The sequence below is a fragment of the Labrus mixtus genome, chromosome 23, assembly GCF_963584025.1.
Source record: "Labrus mixtus chromosome 23, fLabMix1.1, whole genome shotgun sequence".
NCBI classification, from domain to species: Eukaryota; Metazoa; Chordata; class Actinopteri; order Labriformes; family Labridae; genus Labrus; species Labrus mixtus.
The window spans coordinates 1,117,501-1,136,921 of record NC_083634.1 but is presented as its reverse complement, the minus strand read 5'-3'; the positions used below and the strand labels follow the sequence as shown (position 1 = coordinate 1,136,921).

Here is a 19,421-nt window from a genome sequence, read left to right as displayed (position 1 = left end):
GGAGCTGCCCACAGTGGGCGCTCCTGAGCTGATGGTGGGGAGGGGGTTTGGTGCCTTGCTCAAGGGCACCTCAGCAGTGCTCAGGAGGTGATCTGGCACCTCCCCAGCTACCAGACCAACTTCCATGTTTGGTCCGCGCCGGGATTGACAATGCAGTCTTTAGAGGCTGAACAGCAATACAGCTGTATGAAAAATAAGTGGGCACATTCCGTATGCCTGTGTATACACTGCTTGACACCCTTGGCCTTTCCAGAACTATTAAATAGGAACTTCATGTATTGAAAGCCTTTGCAGAAAAAAAAGTTTTTATACTGTGAAGCATACACAGGGTGCAAAATTTCTTTCTTTATTTTCAATAGTTTCATCATCAACGCCAACTACCTAATGTACTTGCAGTGATTTGCTGACCCTTTAAAAACATTAATATTTAATCAGATTATATCTTATCAAAGTTTTAACAAAAAGCTCTTTCTCAACAGAAACCGCATCCTTCAATATCCGCCGCTGGTAAACTGTGCCTCCATTGACTGGTTCTGTGAGTGGCCCAAAGACGCCCTGCTGGAGGTAGCTGAGAGGTACTTGGATGGAATGAACCTGGGCTCCCTGGAGGGGGTGAGGCATCTATGCACACACACAAGCAAACACAACTTATAAAGAGTGACTCTAGATTTCACCCTGTGAGTGTTTCACCCTGTAGAGGTGTGTCTTTAAGGCAATGATACATTTTATTTTTATTTTTTAAGATTTATTTTTGGGCTCTTTTTTATTTTATGCGATAGGAAAGTGAATAGAAAAGGAAACTGGGGGGAGAGAGAGTGGGTAATGACATGAAGGAAAGGAGCCACAGGTCGGACTTGAACCTGGGCTGATCACTTTGACGATGATAGCTTCTTAAATTGTACACCACCTAACTGCTAGGCCAACTGTGCCCTGCAATGATAAATTCTCGTAGAAAATTCTGCTAAACCCAAATTCTGTTCCTAATCTGTTTCTAATCAACCTATGATGTCACTGCTTCAACTTTAACAAGTGAGCTGAAGTGCTTCAAGTGCTGCTATGAGAATCGATTAGTCATACACATTTTATATTCTACTTATTTTATATTCACGGGCCAAGTTGCAGTCTGAAAAAAAATAATGATGTTCCCAAGGAAGACTTGTAGAGTTTTTATTGTCCTGAAATAAATTGGAAGCATCTTGTGGAACAAGAACAGCTGATGTAAAATGTCCAAATGTGAATTTAGACAGTGCGCCCCATTTAACCTCAGAGGAGGTATTTCCAAAAAGTAATAGGAGTGGCAACACAGTCACATGTCAAAGTGTCCTTGGGAAAGACACTGAAACCAAAATCACTCTGGCTTCTGCATCATCTGTGTGTGAATGTGTTTGAATGAGATTAATAAATACTCATTAACTCTTTACATAGAATCTTCTGCCATGTGTGTGTGAATGTGGTGTGAATTGGTAAGTTTGACCTGTAATGTAAAAAGCGCATTGAGCAGTGAGAAAGTTAGAAAAGCATTATACAAGCTCAAGTCCATTTGACCATTTAAAATGTTTAATTTAAAAGTTAATTCTAGTGTAATAAAAAACATGTTTCAAAGATTTTGGAATCAAAAGTGAGCTATGTGACCAGGTTGTATTCCTTGTTTGAATGTCATGTTAACTATTTTTGAAATACTCTGTTTTGGTAGATCCAGACAAAGGTTGCCAGTATCTTTGTGACAACACATCAGTCGGTAGCGCAGGTCTCTGAACGGATGAAGTTGGAGTTGAGGAGATATAATTATGTGACAGCCACCAATTACCTGGAGCTGGTGTCTGGATACAAAAAGTAAGAGCTTTTCAACTTTCTCCTTCAGTTATTCTTGCTTCTCGTTTCTTCTCCTTTAACACAATCTTTGTGTGTCCATGCAAAGGACTGAGATATTCTTCAGCCAGGGCAGTTGGCAGAAGGTTTTTAGTACATAATAATTATATTTTGATCAACATAAATAATGTTATGATTTTATTTGATTTTTGTAAAGACTTATTTTGGGCCTCTTATGCTGTTTTTAAAGAGACAGGACAGTGGATAGTGTCAGAAATCAAGGAGAGAGAGAGAACTATAAAGCCTCTGTACATGTGGCGAGATAACCACTAGGCCAACGCGCCTCATGTCATGGCTTTTTATACTTACTAACACAATGAAGGAAACTATGTTGCAGAGGAAGCAAAAGAAACAAATTGATTAATGTATCACTCTAAAACAATAGCCCAGGCTTGTCTCTGTCACTATCACCTGACAGTGTGTGTGTGTCCATCCAGGCTGTTGGCAGAGAAACGCAGTGAATTGGGAGAGCAGGTGAGCAAGCTGCGTAATGGCCTATTCAAGATCAGTGATACCCGGGAGAAGGTGGAGGCCATGTCTGTTGAGCTGGAGGAGGCCAAGAAGCAGGTGGCCGACTTCCAGAAGCAGTGTGAAGAGTACCTGTCTGTCGTCGTACAGCAGAAACGAGAGGCCGTTAAGCAGCAGATAGTACGCTAGTTTTACAATATACACAAAATACTACATTGATAAAGTAATTGTCAGATTAAGAAATGTAAATGTTTCACATCCATCTACCCAATCAACTTGACTAGTTTACATTAGTGTTCTATTCTTTGAAAGGGTCTTTGATATTTGTCTTATTGAAAAAGACAGATAAAGTCTAAACACACTGCTGTGTGTGTGTGTTTTTGTCAAGACTGTGAGTGCTAACAGTGAGAAAATTGGAGCAGAAGAGTTGCAGTGTAAAGAGATGGCTGAGAATGCACAGAGAGACCTGGATGAGGCCCTTCCTGCCCTTGAAGAGGCCATGAAGGTAGATTTTTGTCCTGTTGACTTTTTAAACCTGCCATTCCCTCTTTGTCTTTCTTTCATGTGCTGATGCTCCTCCTTCATATTTAATGAATAATGAACACTGATTATACTGTTACACTTTTCTACTTCACCGATGTAAGCACTTTGTCATTTAAGTCTGAATTTGTTTAATTTTGAATCAAACATTGCTCAGCAGGCAGTATAGTATAGCTTCTTATATCCAACATTCTCAATTCCTTCCTCCTTTTTCACAGGCTCTGGAGTCTCTGAATAAGAAGGACATGACAGAGATCAAGCCATACGGCCGTCCTCCAACACTGGTAGAGACAATAATGCAGGCTGTCATGATCCTTCTGTGCAAAGAGCCTACCTGGGCAGAGGCCAAGAGACAGCTGGGTGAGAGCTTTGAGAGTGAATCTTAGTGTATGAAGGAAAATATAAATAAGTGGAATAGGACCAAAAAAATGCAAACTCGTTTGTTGTTTTTTTCCTAATAATGTTTCTGGCAGGTGAGTCCAACTTCATCAAAACATTAGTTAACTTTGACAAGGACAATATATCAGACCGCGTGTTGAAGAAGATCGGCCAGTATTGCAGGCAGGCAGATTTCCTTCCAGAGACTATCGGCAAAGTGTCACGATTTTTATTATACTTTTGGACTTGGCTTTTTACTTCACAAGACTCATGTTTAATATTGCAAAGAAAGGTATAACTCCAAACGTCTACATGTCATGTCCAGCTCTGTGTCTTAGGTTATGTTTTAATTTCTACTTGTATTATTTTCTGTTTTGGGTCACTAACCTCTCCTCTCATTTCAGATCCTTCACTTCCTGCCCTCATGTGTTTCCCACCTGTGTGATTGTCTGCCCCGCCCTGATTGTTCCCAGCTGCATCTCGTTGTCTTCCCCCTCACCTTAGTATTTAGTCTGTGGCTTCCCTTCCTTCTGTGCCAGTTCGTCTTTGACCCCTGTGAGAAGCGTACAAGCCTTTTGTTTCCTCTTGGATCACTTTTTTGGATTCTGTCTGTTTCTAAGAAGTAAAGACTGTTTTTTTCCCCCCCCAACCAAAGACTGTGTTTTGAGTGGTGCTTTTGAGCTCAGTTACCTGTGGTTTTGTTACACTACATTTCTTTTAAGATGGCCACTGATGGTGGACCCTCAAGGCCAAGCTCTGTAAATGGATCAAGAATATGGAAATAACAAAAGTATTAATCTAGATAAACTCACTCAGATTCCTGTTGAATGTATAAATCGTTACAGTTAAACAGAAACATTTCAGGAACAATCAAGGACAATCAATCAATGTGTGAGACTACAGGGAAAAAAGTTTTCCAGACTAAAATTCAAATTTTAAAATGTAATTGGTGAATGATCGCTTTTCATTACTTCACATTTACCATATGTCTCTTGTGTTTTTCTGTATGGTGAGCAGTAAATACAGTGTGCTTTGAAACAACAGTAAAGTTAGTAAAAGACCATTCCCCAAACACTGCGTCTCACAGAATGTTATGATTTGCAAAACATTGAAATTTCATATTTGGTTGAAAATAACACAAGACAACTTGTCAAAATGAGAAATGCCGGGTTTTTAAAAAAGTGACCAGAGTCTGTTGCTGCAGTTGTAACCCCCCATGCAGAGAGAAAACCAGTGCATGAAGAAAATCAAATGTATTTAAGAAATATTATCATGATGATAAGGAAATGTGGCCACCTTCTCTGGGCCTGAGCTCGTTTAAGAGGGACTGAGGCGAAATAAAGATAAAGATAAACTTTATTGATCCCCCGTGGGGGAAATTTGTGCATTACAGCAGCTCCAGAAAACAGGGGACGGGAATATAATTATTAAAAATAAAAATAGAAGTTAAAATCAAATCAAACATATTTACATTCAGTTAAATAAAAAAATACAATAATGTAAAGTTACACAGTAACTACAAAAAAACTACAAAAAAGGTTTTGTTCTTAAAAAAAACACACAGTGTGTAGCATGAGGTGGTGATGCTGTTAAAGAGTCTGATTAAACAGTCTGACTGCAGATGGGATGAACGACCTGCGGTAGCGCTCTGTCTTGCAGGGTGGGTGTCTCAGTCTGCTGCTGAAGGAGCTGCTCAGGGCCCCCACAGTGTCATGCAGGGGGTGAGAGGGGTTGTCCATGATGGATGTCAGCTTCACTAACATCCTCCTCTCACCCACCTCCTCTACAGAGTCCAGAGGACAGTCCAAGACAGAACTGGCCCTCCTGACCAGTCTGTTCAGTCTCTTCCTGTCTCTCTCTGTGCTCCCTCCTCCCCAGCAGACCACTGCATACAAAAGTGCAGACGCCACCACAGTGTCATAAAAAGTCTGTAGCAGAGTCCTGCACACTCCAAAGGACCTCAGTCGTCTCAGCAGGTGAAGTCGACATTGGCCCTTCTTGTACAGGACGTCAGTGTTGTGAGACCAGTCCAGTTTGTTGTTGAGGTGAACACCCAGGTATTTGTACGTCTCCACCCTCTCAATGTCCAAGCCCTGGATGTTCACCGGTGCAGTCTGGGGTGACTTTCTGCGGAAGTCAATCACCATCTCCTTTGTCTTGCTGGCGTTGAGCTGAAGGTGGTGGAGCTCACTCCAGTCGACAAAGTCCATGATGACCTGCCTGTACTCCTGTTCGCTCCCCTTAGACACACACCCCACGATGGCTGTGTCATCGGAGAACTTCTGCAGGTGGCAGCTCCCAGAGTTGTAGCAGAAGTCCGAGGTGTACAGGGTGAAGAGAAAAGGGGAGAGAACTGTCCCCTGCGGGGCCCCTGTACTGCAGACCACCATGTCAGACTCACAGTCCTGAAGCTTCACGTACTGTGGTCTGTTGGTGAGGTAGTCCGTTGTCCATGCATCCAGATGACAGTCTACTCCCGCCCTCTCTAGCTTCCCCCTGAGCAGTGCAGGCTGGATTGTGTTGAAGGCACTGGAGATGTCAGAGAACATGACCCTCACAGTGCTGCCGGTGTTCTCCAGGTGAGTCCAGGATCTCTGCAGCAGGTAGATGACGGCGTCATCCACCCCGATGTTCAGCTGGTAGGCGAACTGCAGAGGATCCAGATTTGAAGTCACCAGGGGGCGGAGGTTGTTGAGGATGATCCTCTCCATGGTCTTCATCAGGTGAGAGGTGAGGGCCACAGGTCTGAAGTGGTTAGGCTCCCTGGGGTGAGATGTCTTTGGGACTGGCACCAAGCAGGAAGTCTTCTACAGAGTCGGTACCCTCTCCAGTCTCAGACTCAGGCTGAAGATGTGCAGAAGGACCTCACAGAGCTGGTCTGCACAGTCCTTCAGGAGTCTGGACATGATGCCGTCGGGACCTGTGGCCTTCCTCGCCTTGATCTTCCTCAGCTGACTTCTCACCTGATCAGCTGTTATGGAGAGGCCGTCGGAGGAGGAAGAAGAGGAGGGGGTTGTTGGGGGGTCGTCTGAGGAGGAGGAGGAGAGGGCTGTTGAGGGGTGTGGCAGGGTACTCAGGGTACTCAGATGGAGTGTCTGAGAAGCAGGCTGGTCTGCGCTCTGGTGGTTGGGGGTGGGGTTGGGAGCAGAATCAAATCTGTTGAAGAACAGATTCAGTTCATTTGCCCACTCCCTGTCCTGCTTCAGGGCCCCTCCCACGCCTTCTGCTGTGACCTGAGATGTTATTCAGGCCCCTCCAGACTTCTCTTGCATTTTTATGTTGTAAATGCTCCTCCATCTTTGCCAGGTAGCTGGCTTTCCCCTCCTTGATTTTTTTCTTGAGAAATGGTGAAAAGCTGTGTTGTTTGTAAATCATGGACGCCACATCCTTTGAGCTAAAGAGGAGAGGGACCATCCAGCTTGATATCAGTATATAAACTCCTCAAAAAAGTTTGGAAACGTTATTTCAGTCAATTATTTTGTGTTATTGGTGTTTTATTATACATCGTTGGAAAGCCTGATTAGTCACCTTTACAACAAGGTATAACTTGTAAGGATCGTGGAAAGAGCAACACAGCTAAACGTGTGGGTAGCGCCCAAAAACATTTTGCCAAAATCCCCTGCAATATTCTTTTTTTAAAGAGTCCACGTGCTACAATGGCCTGCCTGCATTCCTGACATCACTAATCAAAATATTTGGTGCATAGTGAAATGTAACAGTACAAAAAGGAGACCCTGAACCGTTCAACACCTACTCGAAGCAAGAATGGTAAATTCAACTTTCAGAATGAAAGTGATAGACTTTCAAATGCCAGACTACCTGCGTATACTGGAGAATGCCATCCAGTTTGGGAGTCCTGTTTTGCTGCAGAATGTCCACGAGGAGTTGGAACCCTCTCTCAACCCAGTTCTTAACAAGTCCCTTACACGGGCAGGTCAGACTCTCACACATCAACCTTTCATCATCATCAACATACACATACACACACAAATACATATTAATGCACAGATTACATTTCTTGGGTAAAAATCAGGTACAAATGAGCCATGACAGAATCTATTGTGTACCACATTGTGGTGTATATTTGTGGTCATTTTTTCCAGGCGGCAGGCTGCTATTGAAGCTTGGTGATAAGGAAGTGGAGTATAATCCAGAGTTTCGTTTCTATATCACCACCAAACTCTCAAACCCCCACTACACACCAGAAATTTCTACAAAGACCACCATAGTCAACTTTGCTGTCAAGGAGCAGGTGTGTGCATGTATTTCTATGAAGTATGCCTTCTCCATGTGAACTCACTATTTTTCACTCTTGTTTGTGTACATCATCATTTTGTGTACAGAGTCTGAGCTGCTACCTTAATTATCTGTTTGTGTTTGGAATTGATTGTGTGTTTTGTTTGTGCTGCAGGGCCTTGAAGCCCAGCTACAGGGAATTGTGGTGCGTAAGGAGCGTCCAGAACTAGAAGAGCAGAAGGACTCTTTGGTCATCAGCATTGCTTCTGGAAAGAAAAGCCTGCAGCAGCTGGAGGATGAGATTCTCAGGTTGTTAAACAGAAAACACAGTTAGAATCATGTGACTTGTAATTTCAAGTAATGAAGTAGAAGCCATTATCACAGGTCATCTTTTTACTACATCAGTCCATTTTTTTATATTGTAAAGCAGATTTTGCAATTTTTTTCAAAAAGTCCAATGAAAAAATAACATGTATAGAGTGAACCCTAAGGAGCTTGTGGTTGTGAATATTTGTCTTGGTCCATCATGCTTAGGGTGGCAGTGTTCTGGTTAGAGGTTTTTGTAATGTGTTATATGTTTTCATGTCTACTTTGCCAGGCTGCTTAATGAGGCAATGGTTCTCTACTGGACGATGTGCAGCTGGTGAACACCCTGCAAACATCCAAAGTCACAGCCACTGAGGTTTCAGATCAGCTGGAGAGCAGTGAACAGACCGAAATAGAGATTGATTCTGCAAGAGAGGTCAGTGTATAGATGAAGTGATTTAAGGATTGTGTCTCTTTAACTTATGACGGGTGCTATTATTATTGCATACTATGTATGTGTGTATGAAAATGATAAGGGTTCAGTTGCATGCCAGTTTGTGCCTACAGTGTAATAATTATAAATATAATTGCCGCCCTCAAGCCTCAACAATTTGTAAATTGATTTTCTAAAAACAAACTTTATAACTGTTAGAACAGGTAAACCTCACAGGTAGCCAGTGAAGGGAAGCAGGGACAGTTGTAATGTGGTCTATCTATGTACATGTTTGTAAAGCTTCGACTGCTTTCTCTTAACAGGCCTATCGCCCGTGTGCCCAGCGAGCCTCCATTCTCTTCTTCATCCTCAACAACATGGGCCGCATCGATCCAATGTACCAGTTCTCACTGGATGCCTACATTAACCTGTTTAACCTCAGCATTTAAAAAAGCAAGCGCAGCCAAAAGCTGGAAGAAAGGATTACCAACCTCAATGACTACCACACATATGCAGTATACAGGTGAGGAAGAATTCATCAAGAGATGCCTTTTCATAATATAAGTCTGCTTGCAGGTTTTCTTGATTGGGTGTATTGTTGACAGAACAGTGTTCAAAGTCCAGCTATATAACTGTCCTGTGAAAAATTGTGGATAGACGTTTTTTTTCTTTTCAACCTTTACAAGCAAAACACAATTTTCCTCTCAATCAGCCATTTTTTCGCTCTTCCTGAATCACTTTTTTCAAACTGTCAAATAAAAAATAAAAATGTTAAAATGCTCTTCTCTGGTATCTAATGCATGGAAGGTAAAACACCTTCCTGAGATTTAAAACGGCAAGGGATATTTTTGTTGTTTTTGCAAGTTTGCTTTTTTTTCCTCTTCAGGGTGTGGGGTTAGAAGAGGGTGTTGTTCTTTTTTTCTCTCTGTACAAATACAAATTTGTACCTTGTACTTCACATCTGTTGAATAATATTTTACAACAGAAAAATTACATGTAAATCCCAAAACATTTAAATGAGATCTGTTTTAGCATTGGAGCCTATTGCAAACAGTTGTGTGTTTGATGTTATCACTTCAATTAATGTATTATTCAGAATAAGCCGTTCATAGACTATATCAGTGTGTTATCCTTTGCAGGTACACGTGTCGAGGTCTGTTTGAGGCCCACAAGCTGCTCTTCAGCTTCAGAATGTGTGCCAAAATGGATGAGTACAGCTTCTTCCTACGAGGAGGACTTGTAAGAAAACACAGGGGGGGACATTCCACTGTGTTTTTAATTACTGTGCTATATATAATTATGATATTTCCTTAAAGACAGCCCTTAATTAACATTTACAAAGTATGAATACTATCATTCTCCACCACTACATTTGCTGCTGTCAAGTTACATGCTGTACACTTATGAGTTGGTAAGTCTTATTAGTGATGCACTGATCCCTGGAGGAATAGTTAATTTAAGCATGACTTTTGTAGGTTCTTGATAAGGAGTATCAGATGAGCAATCCATGTACCAGTTGGCTGACAGACTCCTGCTGGGATAACATCACAGAGCTGGATAAGCTTCCAAATTTCATTCAGGCATTATGACCTCCTTTGAACAGCATCCCCGAGACTGGAACCATTGGTTCACCAGTGCTGAGCCAGAGAATGCCACACTGCCAGGTTTGAATGTGTTATGGAGCTTTGATTTTGCTTTAGTACTTATTGAACCTTGGGACAGTGAAACTGGGACAGTTTGAACTGTCGTCCATGCTGCTGTGCATTGACATCTTTAAGATTTACACTCTAGTACAAAGTCAGACAGCAGAAAACATATAATGCTCTCTCTTTTTTCATTTTAGGTGATTGGAATAACCGTTGTAATGAGCTGCAGAAGATGTTGATTGTTCGGTCGTTGCGTCAGGACCGTGTCTCTGTGTGTGTCACCTCCTTCATTGTAAACAACCTGGGCTCACGCTTTGTGGAGCCGCCTGTTCTTGATATGAAGTGTTGGGGTTGTATCAAGTCAACTTTGGTTATATTCTTTAATAATTATTTTTTATTATTAATAATATAAATAAAATATCATTAAACTATGTTTAATCTCGTTTTGGGGCACCAGCCTGTACTCAGGGAAATATAACCAAAATATCACTCAAATCAGTCACAAATTAGTTATTTAATTACTAATATTATTAATAATTAATAACTATATTTAATAAATTAATTAAAGAAATCCGTACACAAAGCCTTCGCACCCAGCTTATATCACAATGCAAATACACCAGTAATCACAAACAACTGCTCTCTTAAATTATAACAGAATTTATTTAAACAAAGCAACATCAATCCAAAATCAATGAACTTAATCAAACAAATAACTATTATGAACTAATCTAAGCAACAAACATTATCAAGCAAGGCTTGTGGAAGGGGTGTGTGTGTGTGTGTGTGTGTGTGTGTGTGTGTGTGTGTGTGTGTGTGTGTGTGTGTGTGTGTGTGTGTGTGTGTGTGTGTGTGTGTGTGTGTGTCTGTGGATGAAAGAGAGAGAGAAAGGGGGAAGAGGGGGGAGATGGCTTCGTCCCACGTGGTCGCCCTTCCGATGGCACACACCTAACAAAGACCTAATGTGGCCTTAATGTCTAAAAGAGACCGAGTTCGGCCCTACACGATATGTGTCTCTGAGGCGTCTGGATGGCCGCGAGTGTACAGATCTCTGTGTATGTGTGGGTGTGTGTGTTAGTCAAAGGGGAAGAAAAAAAGGATAGAAGAGGAGCGTAGAGGAGGAGAGAAATGCGTGCCTGAAGAGGCCGGATCACAGTCCGAATCCCGCACCACAACTCAGAGTAATTCCCTTCATTCACAGAAACAAACCAATGGCCGAATTCAAGTTAATACGGCTTACACTGGTCTTTCTGATCAGAAGAATAATACCCGGTTATAACGCTGTTACGCTAAACACATATAGGACGCAGCGGTCCGAAACGGAAACAACAAGAGTTTTAAACAGGTAAAACTCAGGACGCGACGGTCCAACAAAGATAAAAATGACAGTTTCTGCTTCAATCAAACAATTGTTAAAAACACTCTCTAAAGCTAATTCTGCCCAGACCTAATTAAGCCTCACTTGTAAATCGCTTTGCCTGCGATCGGTGAAGGAAAAAGGAGTCTGGCGATAAAACAGATCTTCTGTCTGTCCTGGTGTAGAGGCGTCTGATGGCAGCGAGGGTCCCTTACGGCAAGAGCGGCTTTGTTGGTTCTCCGTCGAGGGGAAAGATGTCCGTTGATGTCCTTTCGTTGCAGGACGGAATAAGACCGTTATCTTTCTGATAATCTGTTACAGCCTAACGCTCTCCGAGAAACTGAGATGCGTTCACTGGACAATCCGAGCTCGGGATTTGGAACACTGCCGGCCGCGGATTACCTGCGTGCCAAAACTTAAAACAAAGGAAGATTGTTGCAGGAAACAGGAGGTGAGCTTGTGTCTCCGAACACTTTAAGTCAGCGCGTGGAAAGAGATAGAACGAGGGGAGTCTCAGAGTTTTGTCACCTGGCCGACTTCCTGTGGGGTCTCCCTCAGGTTCCGGTCCCCCCTTTATGTCACACGTAGGTGTGAAGTACCGCAGGGGATTCTGGGATAAAGAGTCCTTTTAGGCCTCTTTGTGATCTCAGTAAATAACTCAAAGGCACAGAGGTGCAGGCCCAAGTCCATGGTTTGACTGTCCTAAGCCTGCGTGGCCCAACAGAAGGCAGTGAGTGTTATACATTTAATGCATATGGTTTGCTCTGTTTTGAGTTTTAATTCAGAGGTTGTTAAAAAAAAGTCATTTTTTGGTTAGTTTTCGAGTGAGTGACATCATGTTTGCTAATTGGTTCTCATTTCTTCTGTCCTCTTGCCAGGTTGTGGAAGAATCCACATGCAGGACTCCTCTGATCTTTGTGCTGTCTTCTGGTGTGGACCCCACAGGAGCCCTGTTGCAGCTTGCTGAGGCCTCTGGCAAGAGCAATCATTTCCATGCTCTGTCTCTGGGCCAGGGGCAGGCCCCCATTGCTAAGAGCATGATAGAGGAGGGTGTCAAGACTGGTACAATACCATTTGCTTATAGACTAGCAATAGACTTAGCAATAGACTTTGCTCTTCTGTTTCTGATTTGCTTTGTTGCTTAGCCGTATAAATGTTTTACTCCAACCACTTGTTTTTTTCAAAACTTGTCATATTAGCTTTACTAACCTTTTTTTGTCTTCCTTTAGTTCACAAAAGATAACCTTGGTACTCAAAAACAACTAGACATGACATCAAATATCTAACAAAGACATATCAATGCAACCTACGCCTTCTTTTTCTGCCCAGGTCACTGGGTGTTTCTTGCCAACTGCCACCTTTCTCTCTCGTGGATGCCTGAGTTGGACAAGCTGGTGGAGCAGCTACAGGTGGAAAAGCCAAACAAAAACTTCAGTCTCTGGCTGAGCTCTTCCCCACATCCTGAATTTCCCATCACCATACTGCAGGCTGGCATCAAGATGACCCCTGAACCACCAAAGGTGCAATACTCACACATAAGGATTTCAGAAATTGCTTATAAAAGCATACATAAATGTTATCCATCACAATAGATCGACATTTTTTATTCTTTGTATATTGGATGTATGCACCTTCATATATTGTATGGTAAATATGGTAATTCAACCCTCCCCAGTGTTAACACTGCCCTCTTTGTCTCTAGGGTATAAAAGCCAACATGAAGCGTCTCTACCAGCTGGTGACCGAGGATCAGTTCAACCGCTGTTCAAGACCTGTCTTATACAGGAAGCTGCTCTTCTCCCTCTGTTTCTTTCACAGCATACTGCTGGAGAGGAAGAAGTTTTTACAGCTGGGATGGAATATAGTCTATGGATTCAACGATTCTGACTTTGAGGTCAGAACTTATCTGATACTAAAGGAAACAGAGAGAACTGAAAAAAGGAAAAACAGGGGGGTGGGATATTGTTAAGTCCAGTTATGGTGTTGGTGGTGACAATCACTAGATGACGTCTTGAAAATTGCTATGTTGAGGTTGTGGTTGGGTGGGGATAATTGTAATAATTCAATCATTACTTGTCATTTCAATAATCAGATCTAACACAAATATAGACTTTAAGTGATTGACAGAGCTTTTGAAGAGTGAAAAATTACAACCTAGTTTGAATGAAACTGAATTCATCTAACTTCCTTCTCAATCTGTTTGAACTGTTTTTGTGTAATACATCACAGAGTATTAACTTGACCATAGTCTGTTTCTTATCTCATATCCCCCCTAGGTGAGTGAGAATCTGTTGAGTCTGTACCTGGATGAGTATGAGGAGATTCCATGGGATGCACTGAAGTATCTCATTGCTGGGGTCAACTATGGAGGTCATGTGACAGATGACTGGGATAGACGTCTTCTTACCACTTACATCAACAGCTACTTCTGTGACTCTGCAGTAGACCAGCCCTTCTTTAAGTGAGACACGTTCAGCATACACACACACACGCACGCGTGCGCGCACACACACACACACACACACGCACATACACATACACACACATACACATACACACACATACACACGCACGCACGCACGCACATACACACACACACACACACACACACACACACACATGCAGTGGTTGGCAGTGCTGATGTCATTTAGATATATTTTGTGGCTGAATTTCAATTGCCTACTGAAGCCAACTGTTGTAATGTGACAGCTCCACCTAGTGGACAATCAGGGAAGAAGATACTCTTTGCACCTGAGCACTATCAAGATCCCTTAGTCTTCTATTTAGTAAGCGTTATGACTTTTGCAAATGCTGCTTTGTTTCAAGCCATCTTTTTCTAAGACTCGTCTATAAATTGGGGCTCACAATACGTCTGACTGACTTTGTATTCTGTCTTCCCACTTTATGTTTCAGGTTGTCCTTCTTAACCTCCTATTACATCCCCCGCGATGGGCCCCAGATCTCCTACAAGGATATATATAGCAGTATGCTGCCGTCCAGAGAGCACCCTGAGGTGTTTGGCCAACACTCTAATGCAGATATAGCCAGCCAGATCGCAGAGTCCAGGACATTGTTTGACACCTTACTCTCCCTGCAACCCCAAGTCACAAGTCCCACTGCTGCAAGGGCCAGGCCAAGTAGAGAAGATAAGGTGAGTGGGGGGTTGTAAGGATGAAGATGACTAGTTAAATGGAAATATATGACTTTAAGTAATAAGATTATAATTATTAATAGTTGAACAGTAAGCAGGGCCATAGATAGAATCTAAAGATTATGAATGCATCATAAACATGTCACAGCTTTTGAAATTGTAATTGTCTGTCCACATACATATAAATATCATAACCCTTTAAGGCATCAAACTTAAGTTGCTGTCAGTAATATATTAGAAGCAAATGCCAAATCATTTTGAAGACCAGCATTAATGACATCTGAATGTATTATATAAGAAAGGATAATTAGATTATCAAAAGTGATCCATAAAAGTAATTTAATTGCTCAAGATGTATTTATGGTATTTGTTATCAACAATGATGAATGTTAAAGATCATTTCCAACAAGTATTTCATTATCAGTTTCTTATGGATGTTTGCTTTTGACCTGACAATGGACACCTTGAAGGGTTAAATCCTGCTTATACCTTGGTTTTAAAAAATATCATTCCATTATCTTTTAATGTTTTCAATAAGATTATTTTTAAGTTTTTAAATAGGCATAACTACTTACCTAGTTATCTGAGGTTTGCCAAAGTGCTTGACTGAATACTTTAAAAAGCCACTCCCATTAAGTTATAATGCCATGGGATTTCTTTTTACTACTGCTGTAAGTATAACAGCAACAACTCAGCAAACTAGATCATCTTTGAGACAGAAAGCTAACGGTATGCTTACAAGGCTCAGAGTTAAATATATTGCATTAATTTGATCTGAAGAAAATGTCATTTTAAGTTTACTTAACACGCCAACTTCCAGCTAACCAGCCATGCCATTAACCACAAATCAACAAAGAAATGACAGGTCATGCTTCCTGTCTGTTTAGAGGTGGAGGCTCTGAAAGACTGCATTCCTGAGTAACAGGAAGTCACTTTTCTTTGTAGTTTCCCTATGTTAAACAATAATGCTCAAATGTCATACAGCTTACTTATAATTTACAGCAGTCACGATCAATAAGAGTAAACAATACTCTCTTACATAAGAGGTCAGCCATATCTTTATTCCAGCGAGGTTGAACATTTCTCTACAGTTTTGTTTAATTAGCAGTGTGGCTGACACGGTTTGCTGCATTTGATCTGACCTTAAGAATATGTGATTCATCGTGTTCATCAATGTAAGAGTTCTCATATCAACTCTAGATCCAAGTTTTAATATACATTTCATATTAGAAATGGGTATTATGCAAATAGTGGCAATGAGTGTATTCATCCTGCAGTTTTAAAGCAACATCTACACAAAAATTGGTGCTGATGGATGATGTGCATCATCCTATCAATAAACCTTTTAGTGATATTTGTGATTATGGGAGCTGTTGTTTTTTTCCGAGAAGACAAAAGGGTTATCATCAACAGTCCTACAGTAGGAACTATTAAAGGTCCAACTTGACTTGATGCAGCTTTAATATCTCATTCTGAAACTCATTCTGAAATATCTCATTCTGGGGGTGGGAGTAGCTCAGTCTGTAGGGACTTGGGTTGGGAATCGGAGGGTTGCCGACTCAAGTCCCAGCACGGACCAAATCCGGAAATTGGTCTGGTAGCTGGAGAGGTGCCAGTCCACTTCCTGAGCACTGCCGAGGTGCCCCTGAGCAAGATACCCAACCCCCCCACCAGCTCAGGAGCGCCCACTGTGTGCAGCCCCCTCACTCTGAGACCTCTCCATTAGTGCATGTCCACAGGATCCTGTTTGTGCATGTGTGTGTATTTCGGCCTTTGTTTGTGTAGCGTGTTTACTAGACAGAGTGTAAAAACAAATTTCCCCTCGTGGGATCAATAAAGTATAAATTATTATTATTATAAACTGTTTGCACTGCGTAAACATGAGTGCAGTGCATTTATAAGTTAAACGGTCTCATCTTCTGTGGTAAAACATTTCATTGATGTTTGAAGGTATTAGAGCTGCTGTCAGATGTTCAAGGGAAGATCCCAGCATTGACTGACTTTGAGGGCACCCGGTCGTTGCTCCAGGACAACCCTTCACCTCTTAATGTGGTCCTTCTGCAAGAAATCCAGAGATACAACGCACTACTGGACACCATCATGTATGAACTATCTCTCCACTCTCTATCTCTGTGTATGTTACTGTATTCCTTTTTCTATAGAGCTTGTTTCAAATGTCATATGGATGTGAGTGTTATGTGCTTTGTATGCATATACCATAGATTCTGCAACACTCAAGGAAACAGCTGTTGTGACCATTTCCACAGCAGTTATTTGTCTCTGAAGTTACAGTCAGGATGGTGTACTCTTGCTGTTTTATTTTTGTCGTTCTGTGTTCCATGTTTTTAGTGGCCAAATGTCTTGGCAGGAAAAACTAAAATAATACTCAAAGAAGAGAAGATAACCAGAGTGTGTTGTTGTTGTTGTATCTTGTGCATTTCATGTGTTAGTTCGTCCCTGGCGGAGCTGGAGAAAGGGATCAAAGGCTTAGTGGTGATGTCATCAAGCTTGGAGGAGACCTTCCACTGCATCTATGACGCCGGTGTACCACCACTGTGGGAGAAGGTGCAAGACATATACACACACACACACACACCAACAAACAGCAGCCAAAATATCACACTTCACAGGCGTCCTTCAAAAGTCATATTTTGTGGTTGAACTTAATTAACACCATTACAGTATGTGCAGGTGCTTTTATTTATTCCTTACTTTTATCTTTTTCTTAGCTTGATGAGATTTTAGTGAGAGTGGACTCGCTACATAAAGTAAGAGGGCTGAAGTCAATAGACAACTTCTGACTACCTCCTAAGTACATTTAGATAAACTTAAGCAAATTCAAAGTTTCATCCTGACCCAACAAGAGTTTCACCTTTCTGGGTAACACTTTTCCTATCAGTGGTAGAAGCTATAATATTCCTGTACGACTTGTAAAAACGTGATCAACCATGATTATTGTGATCGACTATTGGTGGGCACGATACTTGATATGAGGTATATTCTCTTTGCAACAAATTATACAGAATTTTCCACTCAGCAGTAACTCAACAGACAACATTCTATCAATTCTTTCTCTTAAAGCAGTCAAACTGCTTTAAGAGTAAATTCTAACCATTTTTAAAGTTGTATTTATCCATCATTCTGCATGGAGACACACACACTCTTATTGTTCTCCTGTGTCCAACTGCAGTCACACACACACACTCACACTCTGGCAGGACTCCAGTTGTAATTTTGTCAACACTTAAAGCTGGAGGTTGTATGGCTAGAAAAGATTACACATGGGGGGGAGGGGGCAAGGGTCATTCAGTAGTTCATTTTCTGTTTTTCAAGTGTCTAATTAAGAGGCTTTGCATGAAAATGTACTGCAAACGCATGTGTTTGTTTGTGTGTGTCTGTGCGTTTGCCTTGTTTTTTTTCATGGGGTGTAGCTTACCTCAGCCTTTGAGGGCTGAACAAAGCCAGCATCTGGGGACTAATCCATACAGTTAAAAGCAATGTACCTTCCAGGGCTGGCTCCACTTTCCGAAAAAGGACCTTGAGCTCATTGTTACTTAGCCAACAGCTTATTACAGTACAATGTATGCACATATGGTGTGTTTGTTTTGATTTCCTCTTATACGAGTAGTGGACTGCAGCCTCCAACTCAGCCTTTTTATTCAACTGACCACGAAGCTAGACAACTTGCCCTGTTTCTCTATGTGCATATTTTGGATTACTCACTGTCTACTTCATCTTCATCAGCATGACATTCTTTCTCTATCTTCCATCAAGTGTTCCATCTCTTCTGCTCTTTTCTACGTCTTTATGTCTCGTCTGGTCTAAGCAGCAACAAGAAGTCCTGCTTATTTATCCCTCCATCCCTTCATCTCTCTGTTCTCCGCCTCTCCTTGGCATGGCAGCCTGTCATTAGTTCTGAACTCACAGACTCATGGCATTATGTAATTGTGTTTTTGTACAGAGCTCTGGTGATTCAGTTAGCGTTTTAAAATCTGTACAGCATATGTACATGTCATTTTTATTTATTTAAGATGTGCATATCTGTTATGCAAAAGTATTAAAGGTAACATGTCACTGATTCCATCCATGCTCATTTTCCACTGAGAGGTAAATATATAAAAAGGATCCCAGAAACCAGACAAATCAGAAAGCTCATGTTTCATTTTTTTGATGGTGAATTTAACCCCCTCCTGCTTCAACAGTTTCCAATCCAGCCTTATAAAGGGGAAGCCAAACGCAGCAATTCATCTATATAAATGATGCAAAGTCATTTTTGTAAACAAACAAAAAAGATGACGATTGCTGATGTGTAACATTCTAAATCTGTTACTGCTTCAGTATTAAATTAAGTTTTAGGTACTATGGCAAGTGGTGGACACTAAATTAGAACTTGTCAAATGTCTGTGTATAAGGATCAACTAACAGCCTTATAAAAGGTTGGTGCTTTGCAACCTCTCCCTTCCTCACATGTAAAACTGCTCATATTGGTTTCAGTGTCTTGTTGGTCTGGACCTGTTAAGAGGGCCCTCGGGCATCAGAAACTAAACATAGAAGTTACATCATCATTATGTACAAATTGGACGGGCTTACATCCCCTTTAATGTCTTTAGGTCATCAACTGAGGCTGTGCATTTATGCATGGTAGACTGTGTCTAGATAGAAAGGGTGAGGCAGGTAGCATAATACATCATAAGAACAGATAGAAAAGATTTGCATGTAACAAAAACTTGGGAACCAAATTAGAGATGTGAAACGTATGTCAGAACAAGACTAAGACCCTAACCCCTTACTCAATGCTAGATCTGCAAAGACAAGCATTCCTGAGGCACCACAGCCAAGTTCCTCTTTCTTTCACCTTTAGCATAGAAAGACTCCTGATTGGCTGTGGACCAGCTCAAAGCGGCTCAAATATTCAGACAAAAGACTTTCCAGGCTTAAAGCAGTGGGTATGAATAGGACCATGGTTAGTGCAAAGACGCCTGAATGAAAGTGACATCAACTCAGAAGATATTTTAATTAGTCTTCAGCCGTACTGTT

General features: G+C 41.5%; 1 protein-coding gene across 1 annotated transcript in view; it reads left to right on the top strand.

Moving 5' to 3' along the window:
* The window catches only part of dnah2 (dynein, axonemal, heavy chain 2), an 85,001-nt gene that overhangs the window by 61,584 nt on the left and 3,996 nt on the right, over positions 1-19,421 (top strand). The window contains 23 exon segments of the mRNA XM_061031981.1: positions 480-612; positions 1,694-1,833; positions 2,307-2,517; positions 2,726-2,842; positions 3,096-3,237; positions 3,351-3,474; positions 7,041-7,189; positions 7,359-7,507; positions 7,667-7,820; positions 8,103-8,233; positions 8,554-8,753; positions 9,370-9,469; positions 9,706-9,804; positions 9,807-9,894; positions 10,074-10,218; positions 10,985-10,988; positions 12,112-12,295; positions 12,563-12,753; positions 12,936-13,127; positions 13,510-13,694; positions 14,147-14,384; positions 16,335-16,486; positions 16,835-16,949. Of these exon segments, the coding sequence (XP_060887964.1) occupies positions 480-612; positions 1,694-1,833; positions 2,307-2,517; positions 2,726-2,842; positions 3,096-3,237; positions 3,351-3,474; positions 7,041-7,189; positions 7,359-7,507; positions 7,667-7,820; positions 8,103-8,233; positions 8,554-8,753; positions 9,370-9,469; positions 9,706-9,804; positions 9,807-9,894; positions 10,074-10,218; positions 10,985-10,988; positions 12,112-12,295; positions 12,563-12,753; positions 12,936-13,127; positions 13,510-13,694; positions 14,147-14,384; positions 16,335-16,486; positions 16,835-16,949 (3,343 nt within the window).